General features: G+C 44.7%; 1 protein-coding gene across 1 annotated transcript in view; it reads right to left on the bottom strand.

The window, feature by feature from the left end:
• HLCS (holocarboxylase synthetase) overlaps window positions 1-23,242 on the bottom strand; it is a 205,010-nt gene that overhangs the window by 125,563 nt on the left and 56,205 nt on the right. The window contains exon 6 of the mRNA XM_082722771.1: window positions 22,495-22,766. Within this exon, the coding sequence (XP_082578897.1) occupies window positions 22,495-22,766 (272 nt within the window). The remainder of the gene's footprint in view (window positions 1-22,494; window positions 22,767-23,242) is intronic.

Genomic DNA, 23,242 nt, shown 5'->3' with positions numbered 1-23,242 from the left:
GCCTGATTTCTGGAGGACTAGAGCAGGGGTAGGAGTAGCAGAGACCCACCTTCAAAATAAAAGCTTTGACCCCAGTTATCTATGGCAACCCCAAACGTCAAGGACTCGGAAGACTGAAAGCTGCTTGCCGCGATTCCTAAATTAATTCCACACCAAAGCACGTGCTGTTCCTTTAAGGACTTCGGAGATTGATCTTGAAGGACTGACCATGGTGGGATCTGGCAGCTTCATTTGTGAGCAACACAGTGTCTGGCCACCAGCCCGGCCACAAGCTCCATCTGACCACCGGGTCCCCCTGGATGTACTCTGAACACCACAGAGGAGCAGGCAGGGGGATAAAAGAGAAATTTCAGAACATTCTTATCCGTGGGCCTTGTACAGAGTCTCAGCAAACAGTCCCTCTCGGGGGTATTAGCCATTCGCTTATTACCTTTATTAGCTACTACTCACTGGGATCTCCACCCAAATGAGCACACTGCGCCTTCCCATTTCCTAAAATATCTTCCCAGAAAAGAGTTCACAAATAATGTAAAAACTAAACTAGCAAGGAGAAAGCAGCAGCATTAGTACCTGGGTCATTGTTCAATCAGCTGTTGGAAAAGCTGCTCGATTTGGAGATAAAAGGGTTTTCCTCTCAGTCTCCTCCCAGAGGTCACCGTTAAGGAATCAAAGCTGAAAGTGGTCCTCAAAATCGTAAGGATGGGGGCGAGGGGGGTTTGCTTCACAACAAAACATCGCATAAGGAAAAAAAATTTTTTTGAAGATTTATTTGAAAAAGAGAGAGAAAGCAAGGGGGGGAGGGGCAGAGGGAGAGAGAATCTGCAACTTGACCGCAGAGCCTGACTCGGGGCTGGAACCCACGACCCTGAGATCATGACCGGAGTCAAAATCAAGAGTCGGACGCTTCACTGACTAAGCCACCCCCAGCCCCATTATCTTAAAATATCTTAAAATTATCTTATTTTTAATAATAAGATAAGATTTAATAAATTATTATCTTAAAATATCTTAAAAGAGGGGCACCTGGGTGGCTCAGTATGTTAAAGCCTCTGCCTTCAGCTCAGGTCATGATCTCAGGGTCCTGGAATCAAGGCTCACATCGGGTTCTCTGCTCAGCAGGGAGCCTGCTTCCTCCTCTCTCTCTGCCTGTCTCTCTGCCTACTTGTGATCTCTCTCTGTCAAATAAATAAATAAAATCTTTAAAAAAATATATCTTAAAAGACCAGTTACGAGAAGAATTCCCAGTAACATTTTGAGCTAGAGATATCCAACACTAAAATCTGAGCACTCCAAGAAGAAGGCCACCTCCTCCCAGGGCCACCATGACTGCCTGAAAGGACGTTGGCAGGAGGGTCTAGAAAACAGCCTCTGAGGACGTAGGGAATTCGGCACCTGCCCCCCTCGCCCGCCTCCGGCTAGAGCCTTGGAGAGGCTCTTTTGAGCAACTGTGGAGTAAAATTACCTCAGAATATACATTAATGAGAATATTTGAAATAACGAGAACGCTGCTAATTAGATCTTCTCTTTTTTAACACTAGGCTGAGCGCTTTACGGCAACCCTGAGACCCGCCGAGTGCCCGGCAGGGAGCCTCCCCCGCGGCACACACTTGTAAAGGCCATGACAGCAGGCTGGGCGATACGAGGTGTGAGAAATGAAAACTTTACGTGCAGACAAATTTAGATTTTTAAAATATTTTCACGAGGGGCATAAATAAAGAGAAATTAGGCCACTGGGATTTCAGAAAACGAGAATACAGACTGCGATTTTTGTTTTAAATTTTAGTACTCAGAATACCCAGTACCTAAGGAGTAAATAATCCGGCAAGTCACCAGAAGGAACACTTCGGTGTTAACTTCATACTTTTCATCTACCTTGAGCTATTTTGTTCAAGGAAGGGGGAGGGAGTTGTGCACAATTTAAGTAAATGAAGGACGACAAGGAATGCGGGAAACGACACGCATTTCCTTTTACGATGCGGCTGTCATCTACAACCAAGCGTTTACACAACTGCAATTTTCGCAAATTCATTTTGAGTATACTAGCGTGACTACTTTTACAATTCTTCCGCGGCGAGTTGCTTATTACAAAAAATAAGGGCACATTACGGCAAAGGTAAATTTTGAAGGGAACATGCACGTACCACCCAGCGATAGTCTACTATTAATACTCTATTATACTTGCCTTAGTATATATCTATCAACTAGACTAGGTGTCTACTTAACTGCTTTTTGCATTTCAACATCAATTTCAGACAGCCCCCTCTTAAGACTTAAGCCTGCATTTAACCAGAGTTCAGTATTTTAGTTCATATGTAAAACTTACCTGCAGTGATATTGTAAGATCTGCTGGTTGGTTGGTTGGTTGGTTGGTTGGTTTTAAAATTTTATTTACTTATTTTAGAGAAAGAGAGAGAGCATCAGGAAGTGAGGGGTGGAAGGTGGGAGGAAGAGGGAGAGAGAGAGAGAGAGCGCGTCTGAAGTAGACTCCCCACTGAGCACAGAATCCAACACAGGGCTCGATCTCATGACCCTGAGATCACGAACTGAGCCGAAACCAAGAGTCAGATGTTGAACAGACAGACGCCACCCAGGTGCACCGAGATCTCTGCTGGGTTTTGACAGATGTATACAGCCCGTTACTAAAAGCTCTACGGAGCTTAGTATATATATTTTTGGACGGTGTAGGGCTGTTGGGTCAGGAATGAAGTCCATGTTTACTTTTCTAAAAAACTGTCGCATCGTTTTTCCAAAGTGGGTGCATCACTTTAAATTCCCACCAACAATATGATGTTTAGGAATTGCGGTTGTTTCGCATCCTTACCAATATTTGGTGTGATCAGTCTTTTCTATTTTTAGCTAATCTGGTAGGTATGGTGGGCCACAGTGGTGGTGTGTATCTCATTTTGGCTTTAATTTGCATTTTCCTGAAGACATAAATTGTTAAGGATCTTTCCACGTGCTTACTTGGCTGCTGGCACTCCTATTGGGTCACGTGTTGTTCAAATGTTTTAACTGAGCTGTCATCTGACTACTGAGTTGTAGGCGTTCTTTATGTATCAGAGATGCCGGGTTTTTGTCAAATGTGTGTTTGTGCAAACATCTCCCAGCATGTGGCTTATCTATTTGTTTTATCACTAGCTTTTTGAAGAGCATAGCGTTTCATTTTTATAAAGTCTCACTGTCAATTTTTTATTTTACAGCTACTGCTTTCTGTAACCAGTTTATGAAATCTCTGCCAACCACTAAGTCATGAAGATATTCTCTTTTCCTTTAGAAGTATTATAATTTTAGCTCTTGGTTTAAGGTCTGTGATCCATCTCAAATCAATTTCAGTGTGTGAGGTGGGTGAGGTAGGGGTTAAAATTTACTTATTTTCCTATGGACTGTGTTTTTGGTTATGCTAACACCATTTCCTTTTTCTTTTTTTTTTTTTTTTTTGTTTTTTAAAAGATTTTATTTATTTGACAGAGAAAGAGCAAGAGAGCACAAGCAGAGGGAAGAGGTAGAGGGAGAGGGAAAAACAGACCCTGGACTGGACAGGGAGCCCAACAGGAGGGGGTATGGTGAAGGCTCCATCCCAGGACCCCAAGATCATGACCTGGGCTGAAACCAGACGCTTCACCAACTGAGTCACCCAGGCACCCCAGTCGGCATCATTTCTTGAAAGACCTTCCTTCCTCATTTGGATTGCTTTAACACCTATGTCAAAAATCAAATGGCCAATTAAGGGCAGGTCTACTTCTGAAATATTCTATTCTATTGATCTATTTCTTGTTAATGCCAATACTACGTACTTTGATTACAATTTTACAGTAAGTCTTAAAGTCAGAGAATATGATTTCTCCAACTTTGTTCCTACTCAAAATTACTTTCTTCGTTATAGTGTCCTTGCATTATTTTATGTAAATTATATGCAAATTTTGGCATCAGCTTATACATTTCTACTGAAATGCCTCCTGCGATTTTCATTAAACTTATATTGAATCCATAAATCAATTTAAAGCAAACTGGCATCTTAATACTGAGTCGCTCTTCCAGAATCATGGAATCTCAATTTATTTAGATATTCCTTAACATCAAAAAAGTTTCTAATTTCTATTGTGATTTCTTCCTTGCCCCTTAGATTTAGATGTGTGCTGTTTGATTTTAAAATATTTGTGATTTTCCTAGATACATTTTTGTGCTAACTTCTCATTTGATTCCATTGTGGACAGAGAAAGTACTGGCTCTATGTGAGTTCAATCACTTTATTTTTATGGAGACTTATTTTATGGCCCAGCATATAATGTACCTTCATGAAGATACCATGTGCACTTGAAGAGAACGTGTTTTCAGTGGATGTCATGTTCTATAAACACCAATTAGGCAATGCGAGTTGAAAGTGTTATTCAGATCTTTTATGCTTTTCACTATTTTTGGTTAGTTGTTCTACCACCTGTTAAGAAAGTGGTATTGGGGCACCTGGGTGGCTCAGTGGGTTAAAGCCTCTGCCTTTGGCTCAGGTCATGATCCCAAGGTCCTGGGTTCAAGCCCCACATCAGGCTCTCTGCTCAGCAGGGAGCCTGCTTCCTCCTCTCTTTCTCTGCCTGCCTCTCTGCCTACTTGTGATCTCTGTCTGCCAAATAAATACATAAAATCTCTTAAAAAAAAAAAAAAAAAGAAAGTGGTATTAAAATCTCCAGCTGTGATTGTGAACTTTTCTATTTTTCTCTTTAATTCTGTCATTTTTTTGGAAGCTCTGTTATCAGGTAAATACACGTCTGTGACTGTTAACATCTTCTCAATGAATTGACCCTTTTATCATTACGAAATCCCCTCTTTCTCTCTCCGACTTCTTTGTCCTGAAGTCTGTTATACTGGATGTTAATAAAGTCACTCCAGCCTTCTTAAACTTGTTGTTTGCTGTATCTTTTTCCGTCCTTTTGCTTTTAACCTCTTTATGTCTTTATAAATAAGTGTGTCTTAAAGACAAGATATACTCAGGTCTTGCTTTTTTTTTTTTTAATCCATTCTGACACTCTGACTTTTAACCACAGTGCTTAGTCGATTAGCACTTTGCTGAATTAGAAAAATGACTTTGTTCATTTTTGGCTTTTCCTTCTATTTTTCATTCCAATATTCCTTTTTTTTGTTGCCTTCTTTTGGATTATTTGGATATTTTAATTTACCTATTGGCTTTTTAGCTATACCTCTTTGCCTTATGATTTTAAAGATTTCTTTCAGTTAATTTATTTAAGGAGAGAAAGAGGAGGGGCAGAGGGAGAGAGAAAGAAAAGATCTCAGGCAGACTCCCTTTTGAGCCCGGAGCCTGATGTGGGACTTGATCTCATGACCCTGAGATCATGACCTGACCCTTCACTGAATGAGCTACCCTGCTGCCCCTTTGTCTTATATTTTTAGTGGTTACTCCAAGGATTACAATATGAATGCTTAATTTACACACCTGCCAAGTTTATACCATTTTGCATCAGATGTAGAAATACTGCCACCACATATAGTTCCATTTAGCCCCTTGTCTAGTGTCCTTTATTGTTTATGTCCTAGTTGTCACACGCACGACATCAGCATGCACAAGATTATGCAGGACGATGTTAAAATTTTTGCTTTGAACAGTCATATATGGCACGCCTGGGTGGCTCAGTTGGTTAAGTGCCTGCCTTGGGCTCAGGTCCTGATCCCAGGGTCCTGAGTTCCAGTCCCGCATAGGGCTCCCTGCTCAGCAGAGAGTTTGCTTCTCCCTCTGCCTGCTGTTCCCCTGCTGGTGCATATTCTTTCTCTGACAAGTGAAATCTTTAATAGATAAATAAATAAAAATTAAAAAAATAAATTCGTGTGTGTGTGTGTGTATTTAAAGATTTTATTTTAATTATTTGAGAAAGTGAGAGCAAGAGGGAGAGAGAGCACGAGCAGGGTGAAGGTCAGAGGGGCAAGCATACACGCCGCTGAGCAGGGAGACCGATGCGGGGCTCGATCCCAGGACCTTGAGATCATGACCTGAGCTGAAGGCAGAGGCTTCACCTCCTGAGCCACCCAGGCGTCCCAACAGTCATATGTGTTTTAAAGAAATTAAGTGGAGGGAAGTATTTCAACTTTGCTTGGACATTTGCCATTTTGTTCCTTCTCAAAGGATCCAAGTTTCCCTCCGGTATATTTCCCCTTGCCTTCTGGAACTCCCATTGGCATTCTACGCAGCAGATCCACACTATAACAAATCATCTTGGTGTTCTCTTACCTGGGGATGTATTTTGCCTTTGTTGGTGGAGCCTTTTTTTGCTGGGTGTAGAATTTCCAGGTTGATAGGGGTTTTCTTTATGCCCTTTAAAAATACCATTCCGCTTTCTTCAGGCTTCCATGATTTCTGATGAGAAATCGTGCACATTCAACTCATCATTCCTCTGCATGTAAAGTGATGTTTTCCTCAGGCTGCTCTCAGTTTTTTCTTGTTATCTTTGTCTTCACCAGTTTGACTCTGATGTGCCTAGGTGTATTTTCGCCAGCTTTATGGGGCTCGCAGTTTGCTAACATACTGAACTTGCCAATTCGTGTCTTTTACCAATTTGGGAGATCATCTGGCCATTGTTTGCTCAAATATTTCTTTCTGCATCATTCTGTCTCTCTTCTTATGGGATGCCAATTACTATATATTGGATATTTTTAGATTATCCCACAGGTTCGTGAAGTTTACTTTTTTTATTTTATTTTTTTTAGTCTTTTCCTCTCTTCTTCAAACTGGGTAATTATTATTATTCTATTTTCAAGTTTACAGAACTGGAGAACATGAGGAAGGTCTAATTAAATTCCTATGGCTGATCTTTGAAGAGTTACTATAAGCTCGAGAAGTTAAAAGAAACATGCCATTGTAATTTGCAAAGGAAACTGTACTAACCAGAGATGTCCTATCCCTGCTGAAATTCAAGGAAATAAGGAAGTTACTACTATAGAGTACTTAGGACTGCTTGAGTACCAGAAACTAAACTGGGACTTTAACATATACCCTTGTATTTAACCCAGATAATAGCCCAGTAATACAGGTATTACTGTCCGAGTTTTACAGATAATGATACAGAAGAACAAACAAGTTAAGTAAGATGTCCCACTAGCAAGCTCAAAACCTGAGAACTTCAACTTAGGACTCTTATTGTATCCCTTTCCACAAAAAAATCTCCTAATCTACTAACTTAAGAAACTCATCAAGAATTAGATATGTCAGCTAACTTGATTTCCTTTACAACAAGATTAGCATTTACACAGATGCTAGAAGGATGGAGGATATGGTGTGCTAACATTTCAGCAAACCACCTGTAGTATTAGGGGCTAAGAATCTAGGATCTCTAATAAACCTTTTAAATGCTGGTTCTACCATTTAACTCATCATGTGGCCCTGGCCAAGACATTTCAACCCTCTAAGCAATTGCTCCCTCATTTCTTAAAATGGGAACTATAATGGTACCTACCTCCTAGGGCCCTGGTAAAGTGAATGGGAAAAATGCACATAAGACCCAGTACCTGCCACACAGCACATGCCAAGTTAATGTGGGCCGTTATGAAGGCACAACATCGCTGCAGATGGAAGATGAACTAATGGGAAATAATTGTACCATCATGATGAAATAATATGAAACATTAGAAACAACAAGTATTATTAGTCTCATCCTGTTCAACTTCTATCAACGTCTACTTTTGTTCTATAATTTTCCAATTATCTTCTGGAAAAGAAATATTATAATGGGGGTCACTAAAGAATTATACAGAACCGCTGCTTAAAAAAGAAATATGCTTGTTATTTGGAATAGAAAAACACTGGAAATGACACGAGAACATTCGCTGGAGATTGCTTAAATAAATCATGTTCAAACTGCATCTACGGAACAAAAGCCATGTTTGTAGCAGACGGTCTGATTGCCTGGGAAGTGATCATTTCATAAACAACATAATCCCAGTCTTACATATATCGTGTAGGAGGAAAACAGACTAGAAGAAAATATACCAAAAGATTAATATGATTATTTATAGGTGGTGGGGTTATAGATGATTTTCATTTCCTTAGCAGAAATTACTATATTATCTAGTTTCCTAAAATGGCCAAGAATTCTTTTTATAGCCAAGAAACAGTTTCAGAAAAAATAATTAGTTGTATGTACCTTGACTGGCTTTATTGTCAAGGCTCTTGGTCCTGCAGACCTAAAGTTTCCATCTCCAACACGGCGACGGAACTGAATGTTCATTACTGGAGATGCTTAGAGAAAATGTGATATAGGGATTAATGGACCCAATAACAATCTTCAAATATTTTAAACTCTGAACTAATTAACAGATCCTTTACGTATCATTCGGGAGAAAGCTAAATACATTTTCTCTTCTTGGATCCATGGTCAGATTTCCTTCTTTGGAATGAGATGGGTTTTGAAGGACCCGTCCTGGGAGACAGCACTCACCCTGAGATGCTGGAATGAGCTGCCGGAAGGTCTAACAGCTCAATAAGTGTTTGTAAATTGGACAAGGGCCAGAAAGTTGCTCACTGTCCAGGACTCGGGACACATCTGAAACAGTGCAGAGGGCACTGAGGAAGCAGAGGGTGACGGGGCACTGGCCTTTTGGGTATCTACCCCCCCACTGATCTGAGAGACCACAAGAGTTTTGGTATACACAGTTGGTCTGATTTCAGGTTTGTAAGAATTGGTCAAACCCTTCATCCTATCCCAACTATGACCACATTGTGCTGAACAAATCTGGTCTGTTTCATGACAGTTTTCCAGGTGCCACAGCAAAAAAGTAAACCTGCCCCCCCCCATCTTAACCATGGCCTCTACCTCCACTGGCCCACAGCAGAGCCCCAAGAGGGGCCTCCGAGGACCTTCAACAGTTGGGAGGCACCACACTTTGCAACCAAAAGAAGGGAAGGGAACCGAAAAAAATGCCACCTAAGCTGAAAGCTATAGAAAGCCTTTTAACTGAGCTTCTAAACAAAAGCAGAAACAATCCTCTGTAAGTGGAGGTTCACATCAGAGATCCACAATCCTGACAGGGAACAGGCAAGTGTCCTGCACTACCCTCATGGATAAGAGCAGAGTGTTAAAAATCAAATTACATTTAATTTGGGTGACGTTTAGAAAAGAGCAGATGCCATAGGGTATCTTCAGAAGTCAGGAGGATACTGAAGGGGCCCAAAGAAAATCTCCAGGAGAGCAGGATGAAAGCCCCTCAAACTCCGCACCATCGTTCAAGTACACACAACCCGCACCCTGACTCCAGGGTTGGTTCTAGGCTGTGTTCATGAGCCAAGTGAGCTCCAATGAAAGTTCAAAATCTGAAATGTTGACCAAGACTTCATAGAAGACAACTATGCACCTGCCCCATCTCCCCCAGCCCATTCCCACCACTGCCCCCCCCAGAGCACTGCTAAGGGGTTCAGGAACTGAAGGGCATTCTCCACCAAAGCTGAGATCCCCTCTTGGAGCCTGGGCATCTGAGACCCAAGCTAGTCCAGCAGAGAGGCCCCTCTCAGACATCACTCTTCTGTAACCGGAGACATCTGAAGAAGCAATGGATAATCACCCCAAGACAACAGCCACTCAGCTTCACAGGGCAGGGGACCCGCCAGGTTTCCCTGGGCTCCAGAGGGGGGCCACGGTCACTCAGTCCTCATTGTCAGTCTGAGGAAGTCGGGACACCGAATGGTGCTGAGTTTATACGAACGCGTATAACATTGACGTGACATATAATAACAACCAAAGAAACATCGTATAATCCCTTTGTCATACAGTTGTACCTTACAGGAGGAGACAGTCCTTATCTTGTAGCAGATAAACTAAAATCCCCATTGCCTTGGATCTTCTTGAAACAAGGCAGGATATAAAAAGAAACAGTCCAGGGGTGTCTGGGTGGCTGTGGGTAAAGCATCTGACTCTTGATTCTGGCTCAGGTCATGATCTCGGGGTCCTGGGATCGGGCCCCACGTCAGGCTCCACACTTAGCACAGACCCCGCTTGAGATTCTCTCTCCCTGTCCCTACCCTGCTCCACTCTCTCTCTCTCAATACATAAATAAAATCTTTTTAAATAAATTAATTACTTAAAATTAAAATTTAAGAGCACTTGGGTGGCTCGGTTGGTTGGGTGACTGCCTTCGGCTTAGGTCGTGATCCTGGAGTCCCGGGATCGAGTCCCGCATCGGGCTCCCTGCTCAGCGGGGAGCCTGCTTCTCCCTCTGACCCTCCCCCTTCTCATGCTCTCTCTCTCTCTCTTTCTAAATAAATAAATAAATAAAATAAAGTTTCATCCCTCTGGCATACATACAGCTCCTTCTTTAAAAAAAAATAAAATAAAATTTAAAACAAAAGAAAGAAGAAAGGAAAGGAAGTCCAGCCAACCAGTCAGCCTGCCACTAAGATTTAACTGTCCCCATCAGCTGGGCCCGAGTGTCCAGGTGACAGGAACTTGGTACTTTCTTGGCTAGTGGTCCCCACACCCATGCCCTAAGAGACGTGGGCTCTAGAAGGCTCCCCAGCCCCATCTGTACAGGTGGGTAGTTCTTGTAAAAACGGGCTCTACTGCTCAACATAGATATACATAAGATTAAGCCACCGATCTAGTATAACCCTCTCGTTTTACAGATAAGGAAACAGATCCAGAGAATTCGGTGGGTTCACCCAACATCACACAGCTGGTGTGTGGGAACGACACAGATAATATTACAGCCTAAGCTTCCAAGGTGACTGACACTGCAGTCCCACCGCGTACTTCCATTTTTGGGTAACTTCTGTACACACCTATGAGCCAATTTTAACCTGTGAAAACCACAGTAGCATCCAGGTGACCTCCGGAACCAAAGGCTAGAAACAGAGGTCGGGACAGACCTCATGAGGAGCCCTTCCTCTCCTCTCTGTCTCCCTAACCTTCCCACATCCCGAAAAAATGCTTCTCTGCCAGGCAATGACTTCATCATTTTCCTCCTCACTAATTTGAATACTCTTGTGGGAGAGCCAAACGAAAAATGAAAATGATGAATGACCCCTTGTGCAATGCAGAAAAAATGCGGTGTCTGGGTCTCAGGGTGACGGAATGCCCCTCATGCAGAAACAGAACACGCTTCTCTCCAAAACAGAAAGCAGGAACAAAGGCATTTCAGAGCTCCGAGTGTGTTTGGACACATGGTAGGTGTGTAAAAGATTTTAAAGGGGCAGATGAAAGCAAATCAGCCCTCACCTCCAAAGCAGGTAAGTGTTTTTATGTGAAAGGAAAACAGAAATTTTTCTAAGTGAGTCACAAAGCCGTATTGGGGGAGAAATGGGAATGGGGCAGAGGTATGCAGAACAGGGTGAGGGAAAAAGATCTGCTTGATCACCTAACACATTTTTACTAAAACAAATGTTTGACCCCACAGCTCAGCCTCTACCCCCTCCCCCCGTGTATTCAGGTAAATGGCCATACTTGAAGGATCACAAACACCAAATTCGAAGAGTATTTAAAATTTTTCCACATAGAAACCAATGTTAATTCATGAACTGAGTTTCACTTTTCTTAACTGAAGTATATTTGACATAACACAGTATATACATCGGAGATGTCGATGTTAATTTGATACAAGGATATACTGCAGTATGATTGCTATCGTGGCGATAACTGGCACCTCTAATACATTACTTATCATTTCTGTTTTTTCATTTTGTTTCATTTTATTGTCTTAAGTATAGGCTCCAGGCCCAACACGGGGCTCAAACTCACAACCCTGAGATCAAGACTTGGACACTTTACTGACGAGCCACCCAGGTGCCCCTCACATTACTAATCCTTTCTTTTCAGTGGTTGGAGTGGTTAGGTTCTAGTCTTGAAGTGAGTTTGACGATTACAATATGGTACTGTTGTCTCCATTCACTGTGCTGTGCATTAGGTCATGAGGACTTACTTGAGAGCTTGAGGACTTCTCGTCGCAAACCTGTGCCCTTAAACAACACCTGTTCTAGCCCCCCACCCCCACCATTCTACCTCTGTTCTGGCTGTTTTCGATTCCACACAGAAGTGACAGCACAGAATGCTTAATCTTTCTCCATCTGACTTCTTTCATTAACAGGACATCCTGTCCATATTGTCACATAACCAAGTTTTCAAAATGCTGCTTCCTTGCCATGCATCTTTTCTGGCACGAGAACATGGGGACACATTCTTAATCTTCATTTTCGCAGTTTCCAAGGAGGCGGCTGTCAGCAGTCGCCAACTGGAGAGAGCACCCCTCTCCCGCTCCATATCGGACACCGAGGCAAGGGCTCCCCATTTCAGCCCTCCCTCTGACCCTCTCAACGTGAGTGCCATTCCTATGAGGGGGCATCACGACAGTTTGTTTATATATTTTAAGATGAGAAGTCATGGAATTTGCCAACGATGCTCAGGGGCCTGTGACGCTGTCACTGTCCCGGGGTGCCCTGCCCAGTGTAAGCCAGATTTCTCGTCCGCCCGCTCTGGGCCCTGCCAGGACACGTCGCTAAGACAGCACTCCTCTGCACTCAGTAACTGAGAGTGAACACATTCCCAACCGTCACAGGACATGGCTCACGTCTCAACTGCAGCCAGCCCTTGGCTTTCTGGCTCAGACACATCTGAACTGGGGAGAAACAAGTTGGGAATCGGCTATCACCTTCTTTACTGGAGGCCTTTTCCAGCCCCAAACCTTACTCTATTTCCCTTTGTGAAATAAAGTATTTATTATTAAAATATTATAATGTAATATAATAATCCCCTATTTTATCACTCGTTCGAAGTAACAGAGGCATCTGACAAAATGAATGTCAAGTATAGTATCCAGCAAGCCATTCTGCAGAGTAGGAAGCATGCGAGGTGTTTAACACCACTCAGGACCATCGCGCCACATCAAACGCACGCACTTCCAAGCAGTGCGAGAGGTCTGGGGGCTCAAGGAAGATGTGGGACTGATGAAAATGTTCAAAGTGTCGAAGTTCTGGCTCTTTCCAAATGACTACTGTTATCTGTGCAAACGATAAATTGTGAAGATTTCAAAAAAGAATAACTCTGCTTTAAAAGGGGAGGGGTAACTGGCGCCACGTATTTTAAGAGTAACACAAACACAGACAACGGACTATGTTTTCTCATCTTTCAAGAAAAGCTGGACTAAAACAAACCATTGCTGGCAAAAAAAAGTAACTCGTGATGAGCCCTCATGCTTCTTGCATGACGAGAAAAAGCTGCCAAAATCTTCCACAAAAACTCCACCCCAAGAAAACATGGATTACAATCGGGGGCGAAGACGATGCCGATTTGTTTCACGGGCACTCACGGCACTGCCACCGAAGAGCTCAAAAGAAACAATGAATGACTCCGAAGTTTAAAGAATAGTGAGAGGGGCGCCTGGGTGGCTCAGTGGGTTAAGCCTCTACCTTCGGCTCAGGTCATGATCCCAGGGTCCTGGGATCGAGCCCCGCATCGGGCTCTCTGCGCACAGGGAGCCTGCTTCCCCCTCTCTCTCTGCCTGCCTCTCTGCATACTTGTGATCTCTGCCTGTCAAATAAATAAAAAATAAAATCTTTAAAAGAATAGTGAGAGTGCGATCAACATGCACTCTTTGTACTGGGAGCTTTGCAGACGAGTCTCAGTACCACCACCCTGGATCCCGGGGCAGATGCAGGCTCCTAGAAGGAAGGTGTCACGTGTCTGCTGTCTTTCCCCACTGGGTCCCAGAGTCCACTGTAAAGGCCTGCAGACGGCTGGTGCTGAAGAGAAATCAGCTGATGAAGAAAGCAGAACCTGGGATCAGGGACATCGCATGGATGAGGAAACAGTGGCTTGCGTGGTTTCTGATTTACCCAAGGTCACTCATGTAGTAAAAGGCGGAAGTGGAATTCCAACCCAGGACAGGAATACCCCATCCCAAGATCTAAGCCCCTAGGTCAAACCAAGAGTCTATCCTCAGTAATCAGAAGGCTCAGTAATCAGAAGGGAGTGAACCATGGGGAACTAAGTGTTTATGCAAATATTTCCCACAATGGATACCTTACCATCGTGTCTAGGGATTTTGTTTGTGGTTTTGTCTGATGTTTTCCTATTTGTTTGTTTGTTTGTTCTGGAAATCTGGTATACCAAGAGATTAAAGCACCACCATCGAGAACATGGAAGGACTGTGCTGTGTGTTTGGGAGAAGGTGCCCAAAGAAGAGCTTCCACTGGGTGGGGTGCACGGCAGAAACCCTGCCATAGCTGGGCAGCCCGTCCTGTGTGCCCCTGAAACCAGTGATGTTCACCGCTCACATGGCTTCCCCGGACAGTGACCTTCTCCCTCACTCTTCTGAACCGTAAAACCTGGGATGCTTCAGGTTATCCAACCGCTAAATGTGCTTAACGGTAGGAGAGAGACAAAGAAGGTCCAATTCTAACGAAGCGCCCCCTAGAGAGCACATGCTGCCACTACCACAAAATGGCACCCTGAGCAACTGAGCTCACCCTAGTTAAAAAGAAAAATCAGCTACACGACGTGAAAGCCAACATCCTAAAGCACTAGAAATTAATGTGGAGGCATCTCTGGGAAAATAATGGGCCACTTCATAATTCAATTCCAGGAGCGTGGCATGTGAAAGGTTAACTTATTCAGGTGTTGAATTGGGGCAAAAAAAAAAAAAAGGCATTTGATGGAGAACTTGCCAGAAGAGCCAGCCCTTCAGTCGTGACCTCTGGAGTGAAAGGCTGGAGTTATATACGAAACCTCAATTTAGAAGTAAACATTAAAATGAAGGTTTCTTTAAAATTCCCCAATAATTTTCACTTTAAAAGTATCAAATTGGCCTATAAAAAAAAAAGCTCACACTAATTACGCCAAAGCAATCAACTTCTTAAAAACCCTTTATTTCACAATTACACCAACATCCCATTAATTTGGGACACTTGCCCTTGTATTTATTCTTCGCTCATTACCTGTGTGCACATTAAGAGTACACCAATAACACAATACAGGCATTAATATGTAAAACATCAACAAAAGCCATCTGGAAAGCTAATGAATAATCAAGGGATTTCAAATTAAACTACAGAATTTTCCCTTAGAATCTTTAGGACAACACTGTCAAGTTCAATCTATTCACTTCGCCTCCAGAATCAATTTTTCAAACCTTATGACAGGTCTAATCGCTTCCACCTGTGTCTCTCGCTTGACTCTTGACTGGCATGCTACCAGCCAGGGTGGAAATGTAGACAAAGACCCCTATTAGGATCCGGCTGTTTCTCTACTGTGAGGTCACTCAGCCATTAAATTAGTTCCAGCCCAATTTCTGTCTCTCAGGCCTCGACTTCAGGGGAGGAGGGCGCGCAGGAGAGCGGTTAGGGGAGCAGAACGAGAAGAGCAGAAAAGGGGAGAGAGATGTTTGGGACTGAACGGACACACATGCAGAGAGGCGAAAAGCGAGCACGGGCCCCAGATTCTGAAACAAAAATACTCTTTCTCAAATGATGGTGGCCATTCTCTCCAGTGCGATTTCCCCCAAAATGTTTTCAAAAATGTTGTGCTGGGATTGCTTTTCCTCTTCGTTCCCTTTGCTCGCAGAAGTCCACTGTCTCCCATGCGAAGGGAGCCTACTTGCCAAAACCCATTTCAGCCCTCCAGAGGTGCTGGGGAGAGGCTGGCTGCTGGAAGAGGCAGACCCGGGAAGATGACCCGATCATGGGAGCGTCCAGCGCCCCAGATCTCACAGCTGAGGAGAGCAAGGCCCAGGGAAAGGATACTGCCCTAGTTACAGAGCCAGATGGTGATAAAATCTTCAGTTCCGGCATTTTCCCTACCAGACCGGGAGATTTATGGCATCGGGAATGATGACTGACACACAGTAACGGCTCATAAGAAAGTCACCGACCAGTCTATTTCCTCCCTGTATCACCTTACCGACTGCACACTTCTCTCTGCCCAAAGCCCTTGCACTCGGAGCAAGAAGGGTGCACACAACGTGTCCGAGCTGAATGTGCACGGTGAGCTGATTCTTCTAATGCACTGTAAGGCCCATCATTCTCCCGCAAGAGCCTAACACAGTACCTGGCATAGAGAAGGTACGCCATAAACGCTTACTCTATGAATGAAGGCCAACTTAAGCCGGAGAAATCAAGGGACTTAAACAATATTAAAAAAAAAAAAAGTATTTAATAAGGAAATCTGTATTATTCTTTACAAATAAAAGGAGTCTGCCCTTGGTCTGTTTACTGAGCATATAGAAGTATGCGGAGGAAATCAGTATCAACAAGTCTGTGGCCATCTGGCTCCCCACAAACCGTGGCTTCACATATGCATTACTTCAGTATCTGACAGCGATTCAGTGAAAGTCATCAAAAAAGATGATATACGTCAAAATCTAATAAGGGACAACTCCAAAATTATCATGACTCAGTTACTCCCAAGCTCTCGCTCTACGACCTAGTCTAATGCCTTCCCCACAGCAGAGACTTCTCACAAGATGGGACAGAAGGTGATTTCCCAACCACGCCGCACCTCTCCATGCCGGCGATGGACCGTGCTAACCTATCGCCCCCGCCGGTGCAGGCCCCCCCCCCCACCTGTAGCTCACATCTGCAAACAGCTTCCGGGGTGCCCAGCTGTAGGATGTGACCGGGGGACACAGTAAAGTTCACTGGCCCGGATGCAGTACCGAGCCCACGTCCTTGGGACTCCATCCAGCTCGCCGAGCTAACTGGTCACAGGAAAACCTACCAGGAAATTGGGCAGAAGGAAAAAGAAAGGTGTCGAATGGCAATCAAAGCCAGCATCGCATCCAAAAGGTTACCATGACGACACAGCAGAAAACATATTTCAGGGTCAGAAACACATGCCAGGAAGCACAACTGGAGCAAGGAACACAGGGTGAAATTATGCGTCCTCATGGCCCGGTGGGCAGCTGAGCCAAGTGTGACTACTAGGGGACCAGCGCTCGCAGACATGTTGAAGGCGAGCCCACGGGCCCTTCAACTGCCTTGATTTAGTTGCTCGGAGCAGCTGCCTTATCTCCCCTGGTTGCTCCCTTTCCCCCGAGCTCCTGCCCCTCTCCCGGTTTACGGACTCCTTTAACACTCCCAGCTCAGGGGCAGAGGGGAGGTGGAGAGGGGCTCTCGCCCCTGCCTGCTTTCATACCTGGAGATCAGATGAAAACTTTCACCGTCTGTCTCAGGGCCACGGTAGCTTAGCTGGGTTTGTAGCCAAAGAAGAACAGACAGTGCCCTCCAAACTGTCTGTCGGGAGAGAAATTTCCAGATCGCCCTAGATTTGCACTAGTGACCTAAGAAAAATACCTCTAACGACACCGAGTAAGCAGTGAGACAGAATCAGTGTGAGTATCAGAGTAACTGTTTGCAGCCACGATGTTAGACCTTGGAGGCACTGGGGCTATCACGACGTGAATGCTATTTAAAGGTCTCCAGCTACCTTTCTGAACAGTCTGACTAATAAAAAGTACATGCTTGGGACAAAGGCTTCTAATTCTCCTCCATATCTGTTCTCTACTCCTCCCTAGTGCTCAGACCTCAATTTTCAGTGGATTCGTGGATGCTGAGTATAAAGACCACATTTATTTCTTAGCCTTCTTTGTGGGTGGATATGGTCCTATGCTTAAATCCCAGCCCGAGAATATATACAAAAATGTCATAAGCGATTTCTGGAAGGAGTCCTAAGAGTGGAGCCACACCCTTCTCACCCCTCCTCCCGAGTGCTGGCTAAGACGAGAACATAAATGTCGGGGTACCACTTGCTGAGGGGGGCCGAGGAACTCAGTTGCAGCCTTGACACGGTGGGCCACACGCTGCCCGACCCTGGGCTGCCCGTCTCGGCCTCTCTGGTTTATGGGACAGAGAAATAACCCTAAGGCTCAAACCAGTTTGAAACCCTTTGACATGGATGGATGCCTGTCTAATCCTAACCGACCCAGAGGCTGGCACGTGGATGGAGTGTGTCGAGGCTCCGGTCTCTCGCAGGTCACAAGAAATGCAGCCTGAGAGGGAGGGTCATCGGGGCAGGGAACGGTAGACGAGAACATACGTCTCGAAGGTTCATAAGTGGACTCGGCTCCCGTCAAACAGCTGAAGAGCACCTGCTAGGAGCCTGGCTGTCTAGAGCTTGGGAGGAAGACCGTGCAGCTGTTAGAAGCGATACCATCACAGGGACCAGCTCGGAACACTCACCAGGACAGTGTTTCCACCCCTGACATGCTCAGCAAAGTTCCCTGTAAGAGACACGACCTCCCCAAGAGCTGGCCGGGCTCAAAGGATGGAAAAGAAAACAGATGCGACACGCGGTCGGCCACCAGCAGGCTGCACTGGAGCCTCTGGGTGGCGCCCGCAGCACCCACAGGTGGGAAGACAGACGCCTCGCCATGGACAGACCGCAGCCCGGACAGCCCGCAGCCTCGCGCCAAAGATGCCACCCAGGGATCACCCCGGCACGGTCTCATTCAGCTAAGGGACCTGCCATCGGACTGAGAGAGAAGGGGTTGGGCAGAGTATCAGGGCCATTAAAAGACCAGAGTTTATAGGCTAAAACTCTCAACTCCTGGTGAGAGCTTTGTTGGTTTTTCATACAGAACCATTCGAGGCCTACCCGAAGTCTTCAGAAACTTCTATCTCTTCAGAAACCATAAGGCTGACCTAAAAGGCTGCCATTTCACCCTAAGAACAATAATACTCAGAACCCCCAAACCCTCACTGAGAGTGGGTGTCAGAAGCCCATCCCTCTGATGCACAGCTCAATGTGTTACAGTTCAAGACCCTCCCAAAAGGCAAAGGCCCGACCCCAAGGACACCAGGCCCAAGGGCACGACTAGGAAACCTACCTACCGCCTGGGGGGGGCATCCGTTCTCTCCCTGCCCCGGGAGATTCCACGGTCCCCATCTCAGCCCCTGCAGCCAGGGGCAGAGAACACGTCTGTTGCAAAGAAGGTTCCATCCCCCGAGATCCTGAATCTGCTCAAGAGGAAGTAAACGAGCAGGCTGGTAGGGCTGCCTTCCTGGAGGAGGCGGTGAGAGTTTTAGATGGAGGGAGCGGGGAAACAGATATTTGGGACTGTGGCGGACATTTCTGGCTGTTCCCGGGGTGGACTTCCCACTCCCTTCTCAGGAAAAGAACTCCCAATTTTTAGCTGCCCCAAGTCTCCACGGGTGGGCGGGAGAGCCAGAGAAAAAAGATTTTGGAAACTTTATAATAAAGATCTATTATCTAACTTAAATTTTATTTCTATTCCAGACCCCAAGGAAAGAGGCACAGAAGTGACCGATACAAAGACAGAAACGTGCATGGAGTTCAAACCCAGGACATGCTTTTGGAAATTCTTCTTCTGCATAACGGGCCTATGGATGTGGTCGGTTCACAGAATCAATTCCGTATATGGTAAATTCTGATACGGAGCTTTCCACAGGCTGGTATGATACTAGAGTTGGACTCTGATGACCCTAGGCACTAAAAAATACCATATGAATCTGGTCAATACATTTAAAGTATATTGAAGCAGTGTCTGGAAGATAAAAGCTTTCAATACATGTTAGCTGCTATTATTATTAATGCCATTATTATTATTATTATTATTATTATTATCATTACCACAAGAGACTGCTTCCAGGAGGAGAGCCCTCGTGGGATCAAATATAATATTAGCTAGAGACATGGTTTTGGTCTGGGGCACGAGGGTGGCTCAGTCAGTTAAGAGTCTGACTCTTGACTTTGGCTCAGGTCATGATCTCAGGGTCGTGGGATCGAGCCCCGCATCCGGCTCCCCACTCAGTGCGGAGTTTGCTAGTCTTTCCACAGTCTCTCTATCTCTCCCCCTGCCCCTCCCCTCTGCTCCCTCACACTCTCTTTCTCTCTCTCAAATATATAAAGAAATCTTTAAAAAAGAAGAAGAAGAAGAAAAGAAATGGTCTCTGGCCTTACTCTTCGCAGGGAATAAGCCCTATGTTTCATTTATCCATCTCCCAGTCCCTTTGTGGACAACTGAGTTTTCAGCATCAAGGTGACCTCTTCAAGCTCCTTCTCCTAAAAAAGGCTAAAGCCCATCCACCCCACCCCACCCCCAGGCCCTGCTCAGCAGGCTTGCTGACGCACGAGGCTGCAGTGAGTAACTTTATCTCGCCAAGTTCGGAAGGAAGCCATGCGAGCCATGGAAGAGGACATCTGTACGTTTCGGTGAACAGCCATGATTTATTTATGCGGGATCTGCTCTGTGCCAAGCGGAGGGATTAATCATTAATCATCAAAGCTATTTCATTCTCCATGCTTTACAGAGACCAGGCAAGAAGAGAGACAAAGACGCTTCCTAAATGCCCTTGGAAAAACCAAAATATTTTCCTCTTTTGTAAAAATAAAAACTCGTAATCCTACAGAAGGTTCTGACTCTGCTATTGTCCTGCTCAGCTATATACTTTTACAGACTTAAGTTGCCTAACACAGAATGTTTAAAAAAAAAAAAAAAAAAGTTCAGTATCAAAAAGGAACTTACCACTGTTCAAGGGTGCTAAAGCAGTGTATTTACATGGCATTTTTTTCCTATCCTAAAACAAGTGCTCACCGGCATGTAAGGAAACCCAACCGTCTGATGACACAGGGGACGGGCCATCCACTCAAGGCTTGCAACCCGCTTCATAATCACTGCCCACTACACGAGCTCAGAGACTGTAATTCCAGTGGTTCAAGATTGTCCCAATATAAAATATTCTTCACTTATTGCCCAACAACAATGGGCAAGAAGTGACAACGTTTTGTTTTTTTTTTTCTCTTTTTTTTTTTTTTTAAGATTTTTTTTTATTTATTTGAGAGAAAGAGAGAAATTGAGAGAGCACGAGCTGGGGGAGGGGGAGAAGGAGAAGCAGACTCCCCACTGAGCAGAGAGCCGGACGTGGGGCTCAATCCCAGGACCCTGGGATCATGATAAGCCAAAGGCAGATGCTTAACCAACTGAGCCCCCCAGGCGTCCCATGATGTGCCAATATTTCTCCCCATCAAAATTTAATCTTCCAAAATCTTATGTCAAATGCCATATCTGATTTTTTATTTGGAAAATATGATGATAATGGGTCACCTTTTCAATACAAATGGTGTTCTCCCGGGCAACAAAGGATTATCACAGAGTTCCCGGCCGCAAGCAATGATTCTTCCATATACAGACACAGGCTTCCTCCTTCTCAGAGGAGGGCAGGGGACCGGGTAGGAGGAGAGGCAGGAGAGGGAAGGACCCTATGACAACACAAAATAACACAGCAAACAAAAACTGTTCGCGACCATGGCTCCCACTGCCCCCCACCGGCTATACCCACCTCGCTCCACGGACTCTGCTCCACGAATGCCTTCTCTACACACTAGTCACACAGAACCACTCCATCCATGGCTTTGAGGATAACAGTCAAGAAAATTCTAAGCTGATCTCATCATTCCATGTCAACATATGATCAAATTCCAGAAATTACTAAGAAAGACTAAAATATTTCCCTATGGTGAATTATGTCTGCATCTAATTGTACAGTCCATGAGTGAAAATGCCCAGAAACTGTGAATCCAGTGGGGTTTTGCGGGGGGCGGGGGGGTTACATTCCTGAAATTTTAGTCCCATGTTGAAGAAGATGCTTTTTTTTTTCCCCCTAAAGATTTATTTATTTATCTGATAGAGAGAGACACAGCAAGAGAGGGAACACAAGCATGGGAAGCGGGAGAGGGAGAAGCAGGGTACCCGCTGAGCAGGGAGCCCAATGTGGGCTCCATCCCAGGACCCCGGGATCATGACCCGAGCTGAAGGCAGACACCCAATGAGTGAGCCACCCGGGCATCCCAGGAAGACGCCTTTTTTATTCACTCCCTCTATAAGCCAACTTTTTAAACGAACTATCTCAAAAAGGAATATTGGTTAATACTAATTTAAGACTAAAACAAATTCCTTTCATCTGTTTGCCATTTTTTAAACTTTAACCAAAGTCCATGAAACAGAAGAAATAAGAAAGATAACTCAGTAAGAATAAATCTTGAATATTTAAATGGGATTAGAGAGCGCCTGCAAAACGTACTGGATAGGGAACATATCAAAAGGGGTTTCCAAAAGTACAGTTTCTGATTCGTTTCAGTCGAACACAGCTCGTGGGTCCTTGAAATGCCCTGTCCAAATGCCCCCGCAGAACATCTTCCACTAAGTGTTGAATGCTGATTACAACAACACAAAAATAAAATGATGGCCTGTGTAATAACACCACTGCTGAAAGATATTTTTCCATAGTTTTCTCCAAGGATCATCTGCAAGGCCAACCACTAAGGGAAGAGGTCACAAGACACAAAATCCCCTTGCTTTCAAATACAAACCTAGGATCAAGGAACATTTTTAAGCTTTTCTTCCTACGTTTTACCCCTCTAGGACAAGGGTACTCCCCCTTGCTAATGGGCTCACTGAGAGTTCTCCTTCGTTTCTACACCTTCTCCCCCAGCACTGGCCAGACGGGACAGTCAACGCCACTGGGCTCCTCCGACAGGTGCACCATGTCTGGCCAGAACTTACCCGTCTAGAAGATTCATCGTGGTGGGCGCCACTTCAGCAAACAGAATCACTTTTCCGAGTCGCTTAGTCTGCAGATTCTGTCGGTAGATGTCTAGGTTAAAATTTTCCGAAGAGAAGGCCTCCACATCAGTCACCACAGGTAGAGCAGATGGCGTGATTTCCATTTCAGACGTGTAGGATGAAAGAAACTTAAGGGAGAGCTTGCTGGATTTTATGACTCCTTCAGGATCTGCATGCTTCCCCAGCCACTGCCTAAGAGGATCCCAGATTTCCTGTGTTAGAAAGAAATGAAAAGGTTGTAATTCAGCAGTACATGAGGAGATGGTAGCCTTTCCCTAAAACGCCATTTCGGTAATGTAAGTACCTCCTAAGTCATGATTAGTAAGAGCTGCGGGAACATATTCTGGATGTCTGTGCGATCATACAGCAGACATCAAGTGTACGCAACAGGCTTTTCTCGGTAAATACAGTACAGGGCTGTAAATGTTTTTTCTCTTTCTTACCCTTTTCTTCATCACCTTTTCTTTACTCTAGCGCCCCTTCTCGTGAGGATATTGTACAGAATACATAGCACACAAAATGCATGTAAATCGGCTGTTTATGCCACTGGTAAGGTTTTTGGTCAACAGTCCACTACGGCTAGTTAAGTTTTCAGGGAGTCAAGGTTATATATTTTAGGGGAGTCAAGGTTATATGTTTTTGGGGAGTCAAGGTTATATGCTGTGGACTTTTGGCAACACTGGTGGGG

Source organism: Mustela nivalis (genome assembly GCF_964662115.1).
Source record: "Mustela nivalis genome assembly, chromosome: 1".
NCBI classification, from domain to species: domain Eukaryota; kingdom Metazoa; phylum Chordata; class Mammalia; order Carnivora; family Mustelidae; genus Mustela; species Mustela nivalis.
Note: the sequence above shows the minus strand (reverse complement) of the source record. Positions and strands in the feature narration are given on the sequence as shown.